The sequence below is a fragment of the Canis lupus genome, chromosome X (assembly GCF_003254725.2).
Source record: "Canis lupus dingo isolate Sandy chromosome X, ASM325472v2, whole genome shotgun sequence".
NCBI lineage: Eukaryota > Metazoa > Chordata > Mammalia > Carnivora > Canidae > Canis > Canis lupus.
The window spans coordinates 116,897,079-116,913,235 of NC_064281.1; the positions used below are offsets into that span (position 1 = coordinate 116,897,079).

The 16,157-nt window shown below is 43.7% G+C and overlaps 1 protein-coding gene across 12 annotated transcripts in view; it reads left to right on the forward strand.

Annotated features, from left to right (window-relative positions):
- Positions 1-2,420, forward strand: part of FMR1 (fragile X messenger ribonucleoprotein 1) — a 38,096-nt gene extending 35,676 nt beyond the window's left edge. For 8 of the 12 annotated variants that reach the window (XM_025460831.3, XM_025460833.3, XM_025460820.3 and 5 more), the window contains one exon: positions 10-2,420. In XM_025460831.3, coding sequence (XP_025316616.1) covers positions 10-157 — 148 coding nt within the window. In that variant the 3' untranslated portion in view covers positions 158-2,420. The remainder of the gene's footprint in view (positions 1-9) is intronic. The other 4 variants (XM_025460832.3, XM_025460823.3, XM_025460826.3 and 1 more) reach the window with 1 other exon arrangement.
- The last annotated feature ends 13,737 nt before the right edge of the window (positions 2,421-16,157 follow it).

The following is a 16,157-nucleotide window of genomic DNA, read 5'->3' on the forward strand; positions in this document are numbered from 1 at the left end:
TTGTTTTAGATCAGAGTTGACTGCAATAATGAAAGGAGTGTCCACACTAAAACATTACAGAATACCTCCAGTGAAGGTAATCGGCTGCGCACGGGTAAAGATCGTAACCAGAAGAAGGAGAAGCCAGACAACGTGGATGGTCAGCAACCACTTGTGAACGGAGTACCCTAAACTGCATAATTCTGAAGTTATATTTCCTAAACCATTTCCATAACTCTTATTCCATATTAGAAAACTTTGTTAGGCCAAAGACAAATAGTAGGCAAGATGGCACAGGGCATGAAATGAACACAAATTCTGTTTAGGAAATTTATTTTTTTGGTATTGGCCATAAGCAACAATTTTCAAATTTGCACAAAAAGACGTTGAAATTTTGAAACATTGCTTTTAAGTAATACTTTAGCATTTCAGGGCAGGATTTTAGTTTGGTTTATTTTTTAAAGTACTGAGCAGTGATTTTTTGTTGTTGTTGTTGATTTGGACCATTTTCCTGCATCGGGTGATAACTCGCCGGTACATTTCAGTTTTTCTGAATAAATAGCATTTTTGGTAATCATATTACACTTCCGTTTTCAATCTCCTATAGAAGTCCATGAAAATACTATGTCATTTCATGTCCTGTGTCAGTTTATGTTTGGTCCACTTTTCCAGTATTTTAGTGGACCCTGAGATGTGTGTGATGTGACGTTTGTCATTTTCATTAGCAAAAAAAAAAAAGTTGTATGATCTGTGCCTTTTTTATATCTTGGCAGGTAGGAATATTATATTTGGATGCAGAGTTCAGGGAAGATAAGTTGGAAACACTAAATGTTAAAGATGTAGCAAACCCTGTCAAACATTAGTACTTTATAGAAGAATGCATGCTTTCCATATTTTTTTCCTTACAGAAACATCAGGTTAGGCAGTATAAAGAATAGAACTTGTTTTTGTTTTCGTTTTGTTGCACTGAAGTTTGACAAATAGTGTTATTGAGAGGGATGTGTAATTTTTTTGTATAGACAGGAGAAGAAATAACTATCTTTTCATTTGAGAGAGGCTAAAATGTTTTCAGCTAGGAACAAATCTTCCTGGTCGAAAGTTAGTAGGATATGCCTGCTCTTTGGCCTGATGACCAATTTTAACTTAGAGCCTTTTTTATTTTGTCCTCCCCAAGTTTTGTGAAGTTTTTCATATTTTAATTTCAAGGTTATTTGGGGGAGATAGGAAGGTCATTTTCATGTGTGCATAATAATCCTGTGAAGTACAGGTACTTTGTCTAAGAAACATTGGAAGCAGGTTAAATGTTTTGTAAGCTTTGAAATGTTAGGTCTAATGTATAAGTGGGATTGGAAAGCAGACTAGAATTGGTTAACAAATACTTCTTTCCTTTAGTTTTTTTTTTTTCTTTTGTTTTTTGATGTGTTGGGTTTTGGTTCTGTTTTTGAGTCTTTTTTATGAATGAAATTTACTGAGGAAAAATATGTGAAGGACCTTCACTCTTAAGATGTTATATTTTTCTTAAAAAATAACTCCAAGTAGGGGTACCACTGAATCTGTACAGAGCCGTGCAAACCGAAGTTCTGCCTCTGATGTATTTTGTGAGTTTGTTTCTTTGAATTTTCATTTTACAGTTACTTTTCCTTGCATACAAATAAGCATATAAAAATGGCAACAAACTGCACATGATTTCAAGAATATTAAAAAGTCTTTTAAAAGTATTGCCAAACATTAATGTTGATTTTTAGTTATTTATTCTGGGAATGTATAGTATTTGAAAACAGAAATTGGTACCTTGCACACATCATCTGTAAGCTGTTTGGTTTAAAATACTGTAGATAATTAACCAAGGTAGAATGACCTTGTAATGTAACTGCTCTTGGGCAATATTCTCTGTACATATTAGCGACAACAGATTGGATTTTATGTTGACATTTGTTTGGTTATAGTGCAATATATTTTGTATGCAAGCAGTTTCAATAAAGTTTGATCTTCCTCTGCTAAATTGATGTTGATGCAATCCTTACAAATGATTGCTTTTAAAATTTTAAGATAGGCAAAGAAATCTATAGGAAGTGTTCTGTTACAAAATGTAACTGTTACCACTGGAAGTTTCACATGTCATAGGAAGTTAGCTGTTATCTACCAACTTTCAAGAACTTGATCTTGTTTAATAAGGTGGAAAAAAATCAACAAAATGGTACAAAAGCACATTGTGCCATTACAATATGCACTAAGTCTCTTTTTTTACAAAGGCTGAATTCAGCAAGGCGCTAACTTGCTTAAATGTGAATTACTAACTTCTAAAACTGTAATTTGATTCACATGTTTTCAAATGGAGTTGGAGTTGATTCGTATTACAATATTTGTGTGCTAAACGTGTATGTTTTTCAGTTCTAAGTCATGATGTTTTTAAAATCTTATTAAAGTTTCAAAAATCTGAAGATTGTTTATCTAGATGTAAATTTTTATTAAAAAGTTGCACTTATGAAAAAGCAAAAAATTAGTCTGAAAGATGTTTGCTCCTGGTCTTAAATTTCTAAATATAGCAAATAGTAGCAGTATCTGGGGGGAGGGGGCAATTATGTATCATGCAAAGCATATATGCCTTGCAAATAATGTTTTATGTGCCCTTAAAGGGCAAAAACATAACTATTGGAAAGTGATTCTCCATATTCCCAGTTATAAGATTTCAACACACTAATTACATAGGGTGCCACCATCCGTATTAAACACATACTCCTGTCTGTGTACACATAAATATACCCTGCCATTTGGAAAATACTAAATGTGTCTATGTAGTTTAAAAAAGAAAACAAAACTTTTGATATCGGTTTCTCCATAATAAAATAAATGATGGGTTTGTAGGTAGAAGGTGCCTGAAATGGCTGTTGTGGTCACTTCAAGAAACTTGGGCATACCCTAGAAGAAAGGGTAGAAATGGAGATGTGATCAAGACAAAGTTCTCCTCTGTGTTAGAATCCAAAATAACTTCCTGATGCAGGACAGTCTCTTCTACATTGATGGACTGCCTCTCCCTTCCCCCGACGCCTCCCTTGGAAAAATCCATCTTCATTTTCTGCCTTTCTGGTTTTTCATTCTCCTGCTGGTTCTCTGCTATCTCTTCTGCCTGGTTCTGGGCTCTTCCAGGGCCAAAAGAACTGAGCACAGTCCATTAAATATGGTAGGTAAAACCAATCTATGAAGAATTTGTGCCTGGTTTCACAGTGGGCTCCAATGCTGCATGTGAATAGCCTGTTGACATCAGCCTTGAGACTCCACTTGGCTTACTCAGGCATTTCTCCCATCTGATCGCGATCTTAGAGCTCCTGCCTTTTAGAATCAATATACTGATTTGATCCCTGTTGAGTCCATTTGTCTCGTGGCCAAAAGTAGCATCTTTCCCTCATGACCTTCTGATGCCTCTGTAACCAGTTATTCTGAAACAGCCTTTAGCAGATGAAAATCTTGATTGCTTAGAAGGCTTAACAGGTACTAATATTTAAATCTTCAGCATCTTTATCACTGTATGTTTATTTAAGGCTGTTTAAAAATTTTATTTGGGGGCTATTTAGAAGTCGTCTTTACAGCGCTCCTGGGTGGTACAGTGGGTTAAGTGACTGACTCTTGGTTTCAGCTTGGGTTGTGAGATCGAGCCACATGTCAGGCTCAGCACTCAGCAGCGTGGAGTCCTGTTTTCCGCTCCCTCTGCACCTCCCGCTCATTCTCTCAATAAATATTTCTATTTAAAATTTTTTTCTTTCTATTTCTGAGTACTTGCCAGAAAGAAACACGGAAATCCTTTTTTTTTTTTAATATTGAGTTTTATGTTAGTGGGAGAGGCCTTAAAACTCTTTGCAAACTGCACTTGCTAAATGATTAAAGACTAAGCTTCAAAATGGAGTGCTTGAAGGCTTTCCCACCAATTTGTGTATACCATAGACTTGATTACAGGGGTAGGTTGAAAATTGGAAAGGAAGATTGTCAATAAGAGATGGTTACACAGAATCCTGGAAATTGGGGTATATGATGATGATTCAGCATCATTCAAAACTTCGATGGCTCATGTGGGGAGGAATAAAAAATCCAATGTTATTTCTTCGGGTATCCAGTTTCTTTGCTAAATACTAAAGCATCTTTGTAGATTTCCCTGGAAATCAAAACCTATAAAATACGGCATCAAAGAACAGAATGCTAGTGCTCAAGGAATATATATCATTAAAAGTTGCAAATGCAGTGTAGCTACTACATGACAAAAAGGGACATCGGGAGTTATGCTGTGGAAAAGGGAATTGTGGAGTAGATTCCACCCTTGACCAGGGCACAGACTAGCTCAGTGGTAACTGAGTAAGTCCTTTCATTTCCATGTGTAGGCTTTTCCATGGGTTAAAGAAATGGTTGCTAATAAGTGTTTGTGTTTTATATGGAGAAAGCTACAGAGTCAGTGGCCATGAACCTCACCCCTGGTTTCATCTGGCTCTCCGTGAATAGTCCCTGAATATTTACTAAATAGGCACTTCACAAGCTTCTTGGGGAAATGGGCAGTATCTGAGACGTTCCAGAAGTTCAGTGTCAAGTGGGAGAGCTTGAATCAATGGGCAGCTGCAGCATCTGGTACAGAAGATACTAAAATGCACAGGGTGAGGTGGGAGCATGTAGAGGGACCTGCCCAAATCAGGGTGGTGTAGAGCCAGTAAAGGGCTTCTCAGGTGAAGTGAATCTTACTTAAAACAGATTGGAGGTGTTAGCCAGGTATAAGGGTACTGTGGGCATTAATCTAGGCATGAGAAACTATTTGGGAAGTTTCCAAGAGTTCCTCATGGTTAAAGCACAGAATTTGAGGAAGAGAGAGAGGAGATGTGCTGTCAGAGGCCTACGGTGCCACGTTACAGGTTGGACTTCAGAGAGTCTTGGAAGGATCTTAAATGATCAGATTTCCACTTGGGGTGTGGTGGGACAGACAGGATTTCCCCATGGCTTTGGGAGCCCCTGTCAAGTTACCTTGTAACCAGCTAGCAGGAGGGACTGGGCCCAAATCCAACTTCCAGGACGCTCCTCTGCCCCCCAGTCCAAATCCAGCTTCCCACAAGGTCACAGGTGCCAGTGGTCTGTGTTTCCAGACAGCTCCCCTGACAGCCGGCAGTTTTAAGTCCTGACTTGATCCTCCGAGTACAAGGCTGCTCCCAGGCTTACCGTGTGGAAGGATAGGCTGCCAGAGAAGAAATAGCCGCCTCCCAGAGTACAAACCCCAAGGTGCAGCCAGCAATGCTGTGACCTTCGCATCTCTGCGAGAGAAAATGGGCATCCACGTACCTCTCCTTGCCGGTAATTTTGCCTTATGAAAACCTCTTGCTTTTGTCTGGTGGAGTGCTGTTTGCCTTCACCCACTGTTTCACAGATGGTGCCCAGCATGAGGCAAATGCCACTTACTCCTGCTCCGACCTCTTGGAAACTGCAAAAGGGATCAACTAAGCCATTCCAGGATGGACAGCAGCCCTCCAAGAGCTAGTGGGAATCCAAGGGTAGTGGGAAAGCTGGCTGAGCTGAAATCACAGGTGAACATGTTATTCCAGTGCTTATGGCCATTCCACGTGCCACAAAGGCCATGGAAAGCTCTCTGTGTAAGGCAGATTGAAACAGTTTGATCCCTCAGCACTCTCAAGTCAGCCATCCCTGTGAGCCCTAAGAAGGAAGAAATTGGGAGAAAAGAACTTTTGGGCCCAAGTGCCATTAGAAGAGTCGATTGAGTCTAACCTTTTGGATCTGAAATCTATCATCGTGCCATGTAGCACCCAGGGGTTGTCAGGGGTGGGATGGAGGTGCATTAACAGTCACAGGGATCCATTGAGGTTTGAAGTGCTTGCAGGGTGAAGAAGCTGCATCCACGAGGCAAGTGACACAGTGGCCAGCATTTGGGGTTTACCACGGGATTCCCTTTTGCGGAATGAATTCGCTAGTATAACCAATGAGGAGGGAGCAAATGTGCCTGCCCTGTGCTTGAACTGGATGCTCATGGAAATCAGATTCACACAGCTGCAAGGAGGAGACCTTCCTGAGGCACTGAATGCAAAGTGAGACATCCCTGCTGAGGTCCCAGCAGCTTTGAGGCACCCAGGCACTATTTACATGGTTGTAGGAAAACTCTGGGCATTGAGGATAACTTGTGACCAAGTGACTTTAATTCAGAGAGTGCTGGCAAACCTGATGGCATCTTACATGAGGAAAAGATCCCTAATTTTGCCTCCGCTGGGGAGTGAGGGGTGGGATAGTCTGTGGGCTGACTTAAGCCCCATCCAAAGCCGGAAGATGAGATAAGGGGCCCTGTAAGGTGCACCAGGTCTCGACAAAAGTGGAAAGGCGGAAGAGCACCACTCCAGACCTCTTCTGAGGCTCTCTCAGGCAGCATGTTCTGGCTCTGGGTCTTGAATGAAGGGGTCCCTAAGTCAGGAGATAGATGGGGAAGGTAGAGAGGCAAGTGGGGTAAGTAACTTGAATCACTGTGAGATTGCAGAGAGAACACAGGGAGGTATGCAGGACAATAACTTACTCTTTTTAAATACATTATTTTAGAGAGAAAGTGAGTCAGCGGGGAGGGAGCGAGGGCAGTGGGGGAAGGAAGAGAGAATCCCAAGGAGACTCCTCATCGAGCACAACCGGAGTCCGACTCAGGGCTCCATCCCACCACCCTGAGATTATGACCTGAGCCAAAATCAAGAGTCAGACACGCAACCGACTGCACCACCCAAGCACCCCATTCATAACTGATTTTACACCAAGGAGACCCCTATAGAGAGCTGATGCAAGGAGGTCCTGGGTGGGGGGATTCCCCTTGGAGATGGAGGCCAGTTGTTTTCCCTACTGCCTGGCCAGCAAATCAGCAAAGCCTCTCATGTCCTTGGCGAAGGCTCCAGAAGAGGAAGTTCAGTGGTTAGCCACATCGTAATGCTGCTGAAAGAAACTCAAAGACCCCGTCTCCAACAGACCTCCGTGCCACTCAGGAGACTGATTTTCTAATCCAACTGCTGGAGGGCCTTCCAATTCAGATTTGAGTTCATTCCAAGCAAACTTGGCCTAGGGCCCAATCCTCTGCCCTCTTCAGGGGGTTGCTTTCTGTCCTGGTCCATGTAGCCTAGAGCAGGTGTGGGGAGGATCCAGCAGACCTGGACCTACCAGACACTAGCGCCCGAGGAGCCGTTGTTCTGGGACCAGTAAGTGCATGGTCAATGAATTTCCCTGGGAGGCTTTGGGATTGGTTTTATTACAGCCAAGAGACTCGGCACAGTTACTGCATATGCTGTTGGTCCCCCCGTCGGACTGCATGACAGGTACGGACATGCCGGGCTCCCTCGACCCAGCGCAGCGCACTGACCCGCGGAGTGGGTGCGGGTATTGCCATCTTTCCCTGTGAATGCAGAGCCTCTTGTATTTCCGAAGCCTGCCGGGACCATGCAGTAGGTGAGCAAGAACACATTGGAGGCCTATTCCGTTGCCAGGAGGCAGTGGTAGCCCCCAGTACCCTCCAGTTCCCAGCCCTCTTCAGCCAGTGAGTAAGTCCAGCATCTGTGGTCCCTGATTGCAGATCATCGTGTTTTTAATAGTGGCCACCGGGACACCCAAAGCATCTGATTCACCAACAGGCCTTACTGGCACTTGGTACGTGGCCGTAGAGTTGCACTGTCCAGTTCTTCAGCCACTAGACACATGTGGAGGCTGCTCAGAGCTTCTAACGTGGCTGGTGTGAACTGAGATATCCCGCCCTGAGCCGAAGGCCGACTCTCAACCACTGAGCCACCCAGGTGCCCCAACAATTCAGTACTTGAATATAAAGAAAAATTAGGAAGTCTTCAAAATCCATCGTATATTCTCTCAGGAATAAATAAAATCTTAAAAAGAATAAATACTGAATTGTTAATATTTTGGACCTGTTCAGTCAATTAAACTATGTCATTAACATTAGTTATACCTGTCTCTTACTGTTTTTCTTTCAAATAGGTCTACTAGAAAATTTTAAATTCCATGTGTGCCTCACATTATATTATTCTTGGACAGAATTGCCCTACATTTTGCTAATGTCGTCTTCTCCAGATTTCTCTAGGAAGAAAAAAAGTACTTTGTTTTCATCTGGCAAAGTGTTAATTTTACCTTTATCGTCGTGCCTCGGGCATTTTGAACTTCCCCAGCAATAATTAATAACTGGAATATATCAGTAATGAGTAGGGTAATCCATTATATTATGTTGATGATATTTTAGGGGTTTTATTGTTTTTATTATTTTTATTTTTTTAAATATTTTATTTATTTATTCATGAGAGACACACAGAGAGAGAGGCAGAGACACAGGCAGAGGGAGAGGCAGGCTCACTGTGGGGAGCCCCATGTGGGACTCAATCCTAGGACTTCAGGATCATGGCCTGAGCCAAAGGCAGGCGCTCAACTGTTGAGCCACCCAAGCGTCCCTATTTTAGGGTTTTAAAAAAAGATTTTTATTTATTAGAGAGAAATCATGAGGTGGAGGGGCAGAGGGAGCGGGAGAAGCAGACTCCCTGCTGAGCAGGGAGCCTGATGTGGGGCTCCATCCCACTGAGATCATGACCTGAGCTGAAGGCAGACGCTTCACCAGCTGAGCCACCCATGCACCCCAGTATCATCTTTTTATATAGGCTCCATGCCAAGCCTGGTGCCCAACACAGGCTTAAACTCAAGACCCTGAGATCAAGACCTGAGCGGAAATCGAGTTGGACCCTTAACCGACTGAGCCACCCAGACACCCCTGTTTTTCTGGTGGCCCTCACAGCTCTCTATGCATGCTCTCTAAGCACAGCTGTGCACAGGTGGCTACACCTTGAATTAGGATGGAGACCAGGACCAGGCCACTTGAGTGCCCAGCTTGGGGGCTACATGAGCAGCTGTCCAAAGAGCTATTCCACAACCTAATAAGAAAAATTGTTGGCCTTGCAAACACTAGCTACACAAAACAGCCCTTCTCACCTGTTTGGCCTCCGGGTATTAGAGGCAGCACATCCTGCACCCAAGAATGTTACTTAAGAACCCACTAAAGTCATCGGACAGGTAGACAAATGTGATTGGAGCCCTCTGCAGTAAAGCCATGGAAGGAACACAGGTAGCAGTAAAATAATACCTGCTCCACCCCCAGAACTCCCATGGAGTTTTAAGTACCGGGAACCTGTCTCATTTCTGATGCCTCTGGCAGTAATACTCTGCCAGTATATGGATGGGTCATATCTTTGCCATGGAATGGTACATGCCTTTTGGGACAATTACTGGTTCTGGTGGGGACAAATTGTCTCACTACAGAAGAAAGTGTGATCCTCAGTTCCAACATTCCCATCTTGCCATGGGGTGTGGTCACTAAACCAATATCGATCACGGTCCAATCAGGAAACCAGAAATCACACCAGTGTTTTTAATGGGAAATTTAATATAGAGCTTGGTTAGACAGACATTAGAGGATTGAAAATTCAAAACAGGAACATTAAGGTAACAGCAGAAGTGGAGTCTGCAGGAAGCATCTGCCATCTTGAGGCCTGGGGGAATGAAGGGATAAGGCTCAAAGGAAAGGCCCACAGATTTAAAACTCTGAGCTCTAGGAAAGGGATGCTGTTGGTTGATACTGGTACCTTGGTAACTCACGGGAAGGCCTCCATGGAGCTGGGACTTAGACCATTGAGGAGGGAGTGGCAGCCAACTGGTTGATGCTGGTGTCCCTGAGGAGATGTGCTGATGCTGGTTCTGATGGGGGGGGGGTGCAGGGGGGGATCTGGAAATTGAATTCAGCTGCTGTTACTGGAGCAAACCATTCCTGCCACGGTCTTCCAGCCTCCCTCTAGAGCCTCTTATCGGCAGAACCTAATAGGCAGCACTGGCAACGGAAAAATATGGTGTGCGGAGTCCTAGCCCCAGCCTCAGAGAGCAGAGCAGAGGATGGAAAGATGGTTTGGGACTGAGAGACAATAGTTTAATCATTGACAAAGTGCAACAAGCTGAAAAAATGTTAAATGGAAGCACAGCCAATTGGGGGTTAGGCCACTTGCAAAAATAGGTTGGCTACCCTCTCAATAGGAACTGAGATGCCCCCATTGGCTGCTTTGCTTGAGTTACTGGCTTAATAGGGGCCTCAATTTTGAGACTTGGTACCATACAAGGAAACATGTCTCACTGATGGGTGAATAAGTTCAGTAGAATGCTAAGCCATCTGTTATAATGATGGTTAGTGCTGACAACCCGTGGCATTAGTTGCTCTGCACAATGGGTGGAACTGCAAAGTGCTGCTTTCAGCAATAAAGCATTCTGCTCCTCAACGAATGAAATACACCTTTTCATAGACTCATGGGCTGCTGCTAATGGCCTCACTCCAGTCAGGCCATTGAGCGACCCAGGATGAGACCAGTAAAATCATGCCCTATGAAAACAAATACAACTCACCCACAGGCTCAATAAGTCACATAGGTGTTTGTCTCCTAGAAAGGGCCACATCCTGAGAAAAGCAAGGCATCTGCAAGAAGTAAGTCAATTGAGGTCATGAGACATCAGTCATATCCATATCCATGATGACCTACTAGATCTATGTACAGACCCACAACACTAACAAAACCACCACGAAGGGCTGCCATTTGACATACAAAGAAGCTACCAATGCCACCCCCACCCCCACCCCCACCAGAGCCTGCACTCACTGACAGCTTCCTAACCCTGTAATTCAGGGTGAACTTGGTCACACTACAAAAGACCAGACTGGCTGGCTCATGCTGACAGACAGACTTCACAGGCCCCCTGCCCTCATTCCATTTGAAAATGCTCTCTGGGTGTAGGGTTGCTGTCCCCTCCTCCAATCAGATAGCCCATAGAGATTTAAGGCTCTGATGGACCACCTTGCCACATGGCAGAGGAGGTCAAGAGAGACTTTCAGACCATGATGCAGATCTGACATTTAAGAGGGAAAAGGAAGGAAGGAAGATTGAGTAGGAAGGATCTTAGAGTATAACACGGTTCCAGGCATGTTTCTACCAGGCTGATGGAGGTTCTTGAGCCAAAGTCACCTGTTACAGGGGTTCTTCTCCTCATAAGAATGGATCCGCATTCGTCCCCCGCCACTGTGCTCAATTATTGGCTTGAGGTGGTCTATAGGAAACATGACCTTGGCACAAACAGCCATGAATGCAGAAGGGTAGCAAGTGGGGCTGTCAGACAATCACGCTTGCCACAACAGATTGAAGTGGCACACTTGCCACTTGAAGTGGGCACCACACTACATAATAATAATTCCCCCTTTCTTTGGACCTGCATTGACTACAGTGAGTAGCTGGAAAGTTTTTACTACATAGATGAAGGAAATGTGGATGAACACAAATTTAAAATGGCATCTGGTGTCCTTTCCCACCAGGCAGACAACTCTGACACTGGGTATGTCATAGACCTCCTCTGCAAGTCGAGGACACTCCTGGGGCTCTTACGCTCATGCAGTAAGTCACTTTTACACCGTAGCCATCTTCCTTGATTTCAAGAGACTGCCTTTGGTAATTGAATTGTTAGCCCTGGGTCTCTGTGGAGCTTTTCACTCCAGCCTCTAAAATAAGGGGCCTGGTTCATTCCTGAGGGGAGCTTATGGAACCCAACTGGTTGGGCATGGACAGATCCAACTCTAGGAAGCAAGTAGAGGATTAAGGGGCAAATAACCTCTCTTTTGTGAAATAAGTCAATCGGAGAAGGACAAACATTATACGGTCTCATTCATTTGGGGAATATAAATAATAGTGAAAGGGAATAAAGGGGAAAGGAGGAAAAATAAGTGGGAAATATCAGAAAGGGAGACAGAACATGGAAGACTCCTAACTCTGGGAAATGAACTAGGGGTGGTGGAAGGGGAGGTGGGCGGGGGGTGGGGGTGACTGGGTGGCGGGCACTGAGGGGGGCACTTGATGGGATGAGCACTGGGTATTATTCTGTACGTTGGCAAATTGAATACCAATAAAAAATAAATTTATTATTTAAAATAAATAAATAAATAAATAAATAAATAAATAAATAAATAAATAATTACTTGAAAAAAAAATAACCTCTCTTTTCCTAGGCCAGATATGGACAGATTGTTCCCATCTGGGGCAGTGACCATACTGCCAACTATCACAAAGCTTGATATGTCACCCCCAATTTGATTTGACTGTGGGGGATCTTATGACCACCCCACTATCAAACAGCAGCTCCAGTATTGCTTCTACCAGGCAGAGGGCTGAGCCACTCTTTGCCTGGATTTTCTACACTCATGTACCATTGCCCGTGATGTCCATGCTAAATGGGTACAGACGTTCACCTTGGACAGAACTCAAAGCAGGCTTTGTGTTCTTTTCACTCACTTCCAGGGACAGCCTGCATTGCCTCCCCTGCCTCCTGCTTGGACACAGAGCTTCCTGAGAATAGCCATACAACTCTTTGGTAACCAAAGACCCAGTGGGCACAGGCTATATATCCGAGATTCCGGTGCCTTTAGCAGGATCTATCTGGGGGCCTTAGGGACACAGTTTATCATCATTTTATATGGGCTTTCCTCCCACCAGGAGGTGTTTCTAAGGCAAACTTGAGATTCCCAATGAGATAGCTGGGGTCTTAATATCAAAGATATTCTTGATCCCTCGTCTCTGCTTGTGTTGGATACCTGCATAGCTTTGCATTATTTACTGACTAGACAGCTTGCACTCTGGACAACAGCTCCTGCTGTTTCTGACTGAATACCTCACTGCAAGTGAAGCTAATGTCAACTATAGGCACTAGCCACATGGCTCTAAACTGCCTCCCACCTAAGTCCTACAGTTTTCACGATGAACTTTGTGTTCTTATTTAGGATCGTCTTCATTTTGCAGTGTCTTGTTTGCCATTGTCACCATTTCCAGAAACCCCATTGGCAAATCCAATTAATGTCTTAGTCCAATGGGAAGGCAGGTTTCACTGTGGGATAATGACAGAACATGAGACCATGTGCCTCATCTCACTAATACTTAGGCTTATGAGGTACCCCAATCAAACCTATTCTTGTGCCCACTGTACAGGACTGGCATCTTCTTTCACTCACCTTCCAAAGATAGATTAAATGGAGCAAAACTAGAGGCAGGGAGGCCACGTTGTTGGAGTAATGAGCCAACGCAATGACACAGAATGAAGATGGTGGGATCACTATGATATTTAAGAGCTAGAAACAGTGAGACTTGGTGATTATTATGTATGGGGAAAGAGAAAGGGAAGAAACTAGGGTTATGATTCACATGGTTTGGGCTTGATTAATAGTTTTCTTTCAGAGGAATGTAGATTTATTCATACAACTAATGTTTATTAAACATATACCATGAGTCAGGCAGTATATTTGATGTGGAGATGCAGAAGAAAATGACACTCGGAAACAGAAAAATCAGCATAAAATAATAGATAATTACAGGGACAAAGAGATAATCGTGCCTCTTCATATGATGCAATGAGAAGGGCACAACTCACTCAGCAGTGTTCCTGTTAAAAAAAAAAAAAGCTTAACCTAATAATTCGGAAACATCAGACAAGTTCAAATTGATGGACATTTTACAAAATAAAAGGCTGGTACTTGTCATAATTATTGAGGTCATAAAAGACAAGGAAACACTGAAGAACTGTTTCCAATCAAAGCAAACTGAAAAGACATGACAGTTAAATGCAACATGTGGTCCTGCATTGGATCTTCAACCAGAAAATACTGTCATCTTCTGTTACAGAGGACATTATCGAGAAATGTGGCTTATAAATCAGGTCTGCAGATCACGTGCTAGGACAATGCAAATTTCCCATTTTTGATAATTGCACTGTGATTATATAAGAGGATGTTCCTGTTTTTAGGAACTACATGAGGTATTTAGGAGCTCCGATATGAACTGAAAGAAGTTTCGAGCAGTAGCATAGCGGCTAAGCATGCTTAGGCTTCGGGGTTAGACTGCAGGAGTTCCAATCCCAGCATAGTTATTTACTACCTATGAGGCTTTGGGCAAGTTATTAAAACATTCTATAGTTTAAGATTCCTCCCTGGTAAAATGGAAGATGTTAATAATAGCACCTAACTCATAGAGATGGCATGAGAGTGAGATTGCCATATGTAAAGCACTTAGCCCCGTGTCTGGCATGTATGCATAACCAATGCTGGCTGGATTTCTGCTCTTTTGCCTCTACCCTGGAAATACAGAGAGAAATGGGATATGGCTCCCTTGTTCAAAGAGCCACAGTCTCGTGGGAAAAATAAGGTTAATAGATAATAACAAAACCACGTGATAAGTGTTCTGCTAGGGATTTGAGCTGAGTGCAACTGAACCTAGGACAATGAGTTCTGCCAGAGGAAGTCAGGAGAAGTTTCACAGAGGGCTTCTGGTTTGAAATGGATCACCAGGGGTGAACAGGAGTTTGCCAAGAATGCACTTTTTCCCATTTTTGTCAGGCCCAGGGCATCATTGGTGCAAAAGCACAGAGCTCTGGAAAGGGCATTAAGTAGTAAGTAGAGTACAGCTTCGGCCATGCAGTAGTGGTTGGCAGAAGGGCCAATATTGACTACTAGTCAGTTGACACAGGTTGAGATCCCAGCTTAAATATCACCTACAAACAAACAATCTCCCTAAACCTTGATTTCCCTGAAATATGGAAATATTAACACTTCCCTCATGCCTGTTAGGAGGAATAAAATAATATGCTTAGCCCAGCGCCCAGGACATGGCTCATCCCCAATAAAGGATCATGGTTAGTACCAATGCTAGTGTTAGATATTTCTAGGGTTTGCCACATTTCCTGATTCTTCTTTCCTAGGCACAGGCCTCCTTTGAGTGAGGCTTGGCCCTGTAACTTCCTCAGGCCCACGAGGTGAAAGCAGAAAGGATGCATGTCCTTTTTGGGTCGAGGCCAGGATGCTGTGACTCTCCACACTCTCTTCCCCTGACATAGCGATGTGGAAGCTCAAGATGAGAGGGTGCCATCAGAAGACAGTGGCACATCTGTCAATCCAGTTAACGGTGACAACAATGAGCAGAGTGCCGCCTGCCAACCTGTGTTGGGCATGTAGCATGAGCAAGCAATAAACCCTTGCTGTTTTAAGGTACCAAGACTTTGGCATTTTATTATCTTTAGCCACCCTTATAAGCCCTGAGGAATCAGTGACTTTTCTAGATCCTTTGGTGTCCCATGCCGATTCCAGCTAAGGGAAAATAGGCATTCATCACTCTCCCACTTTGTTGATGGGGTGATAAAAACGGATGGAAGATTTAGAAGCATGTGTGGTTAACAGAGGAATTCAAAATCATTGTAAACAAAGAAAAGTCATCCTGTCTTGCAAAGACTCAAACAGTGAGTGGAGGAGGTGATAAACATGGAACAGATCTTTCTTTCTCTGAATTAACTATGAATTTGGTTTTTCACATTCAAGCACCATAAGATTAGTGATGTTATAACCTAACCTTCTAGGGAAGTATCAGGAGGGACTATAATCTTGTCTGGGGCTCAGGAAAAGTCTCACGAAGAAGTGATATTTGGGGCGCCTGGGTGGCTCAGTTGTTGAGTGTCTGTCTACCTTGGGCTCAGGTCGTGATTCTGGGGTCCTGGGATCGAGTCCCACATCAGGCTCCCCACAGGAAGGACTATGTCTCTGCCTCTCTCTGCCTATGTGTCTGCCTCTGTGTGTGTGTGTGTCTCTCATGGATAAATAAATAAAACCTTTTAAAAAAGTGATATTTAAACTGAGGCCTGAAGGAGGAAGAGGACAGGAAGAGAAAGTGTGTGAAAAGGTAGCAGAGAGCATCATGAGTCTGGGCGAGCTGGGTGTGGCCATAAGAGGAGGAGCTGAGGCTGGGGTGGTCAGCAAGGCGCAGAGCAGGTGAGCTCTCAGGAACCAGGATCCAAGGAAAGGAATTCGGGTTGTCAGGGCAATAATAACTGGCTGTCGAAAGGTTTCCAGAACGGGAGAGGGATGTGATCCGATTTATGTCTCTGCAAGTATACGGGGGTCACAGTGCGGTGAATGGACGGGAGTGGGCAAGGCTACAGGTAGAGATGAGCTGAGACTATCTCAGGAGTCCAGAGACAACGAGGGGGAGGCAGTGGAAACAAGAACAGCGGAAGGAATAGAGACCTTGTGTATCAGTCAGGGATCTCCAGGGAAATAAAACCCATAA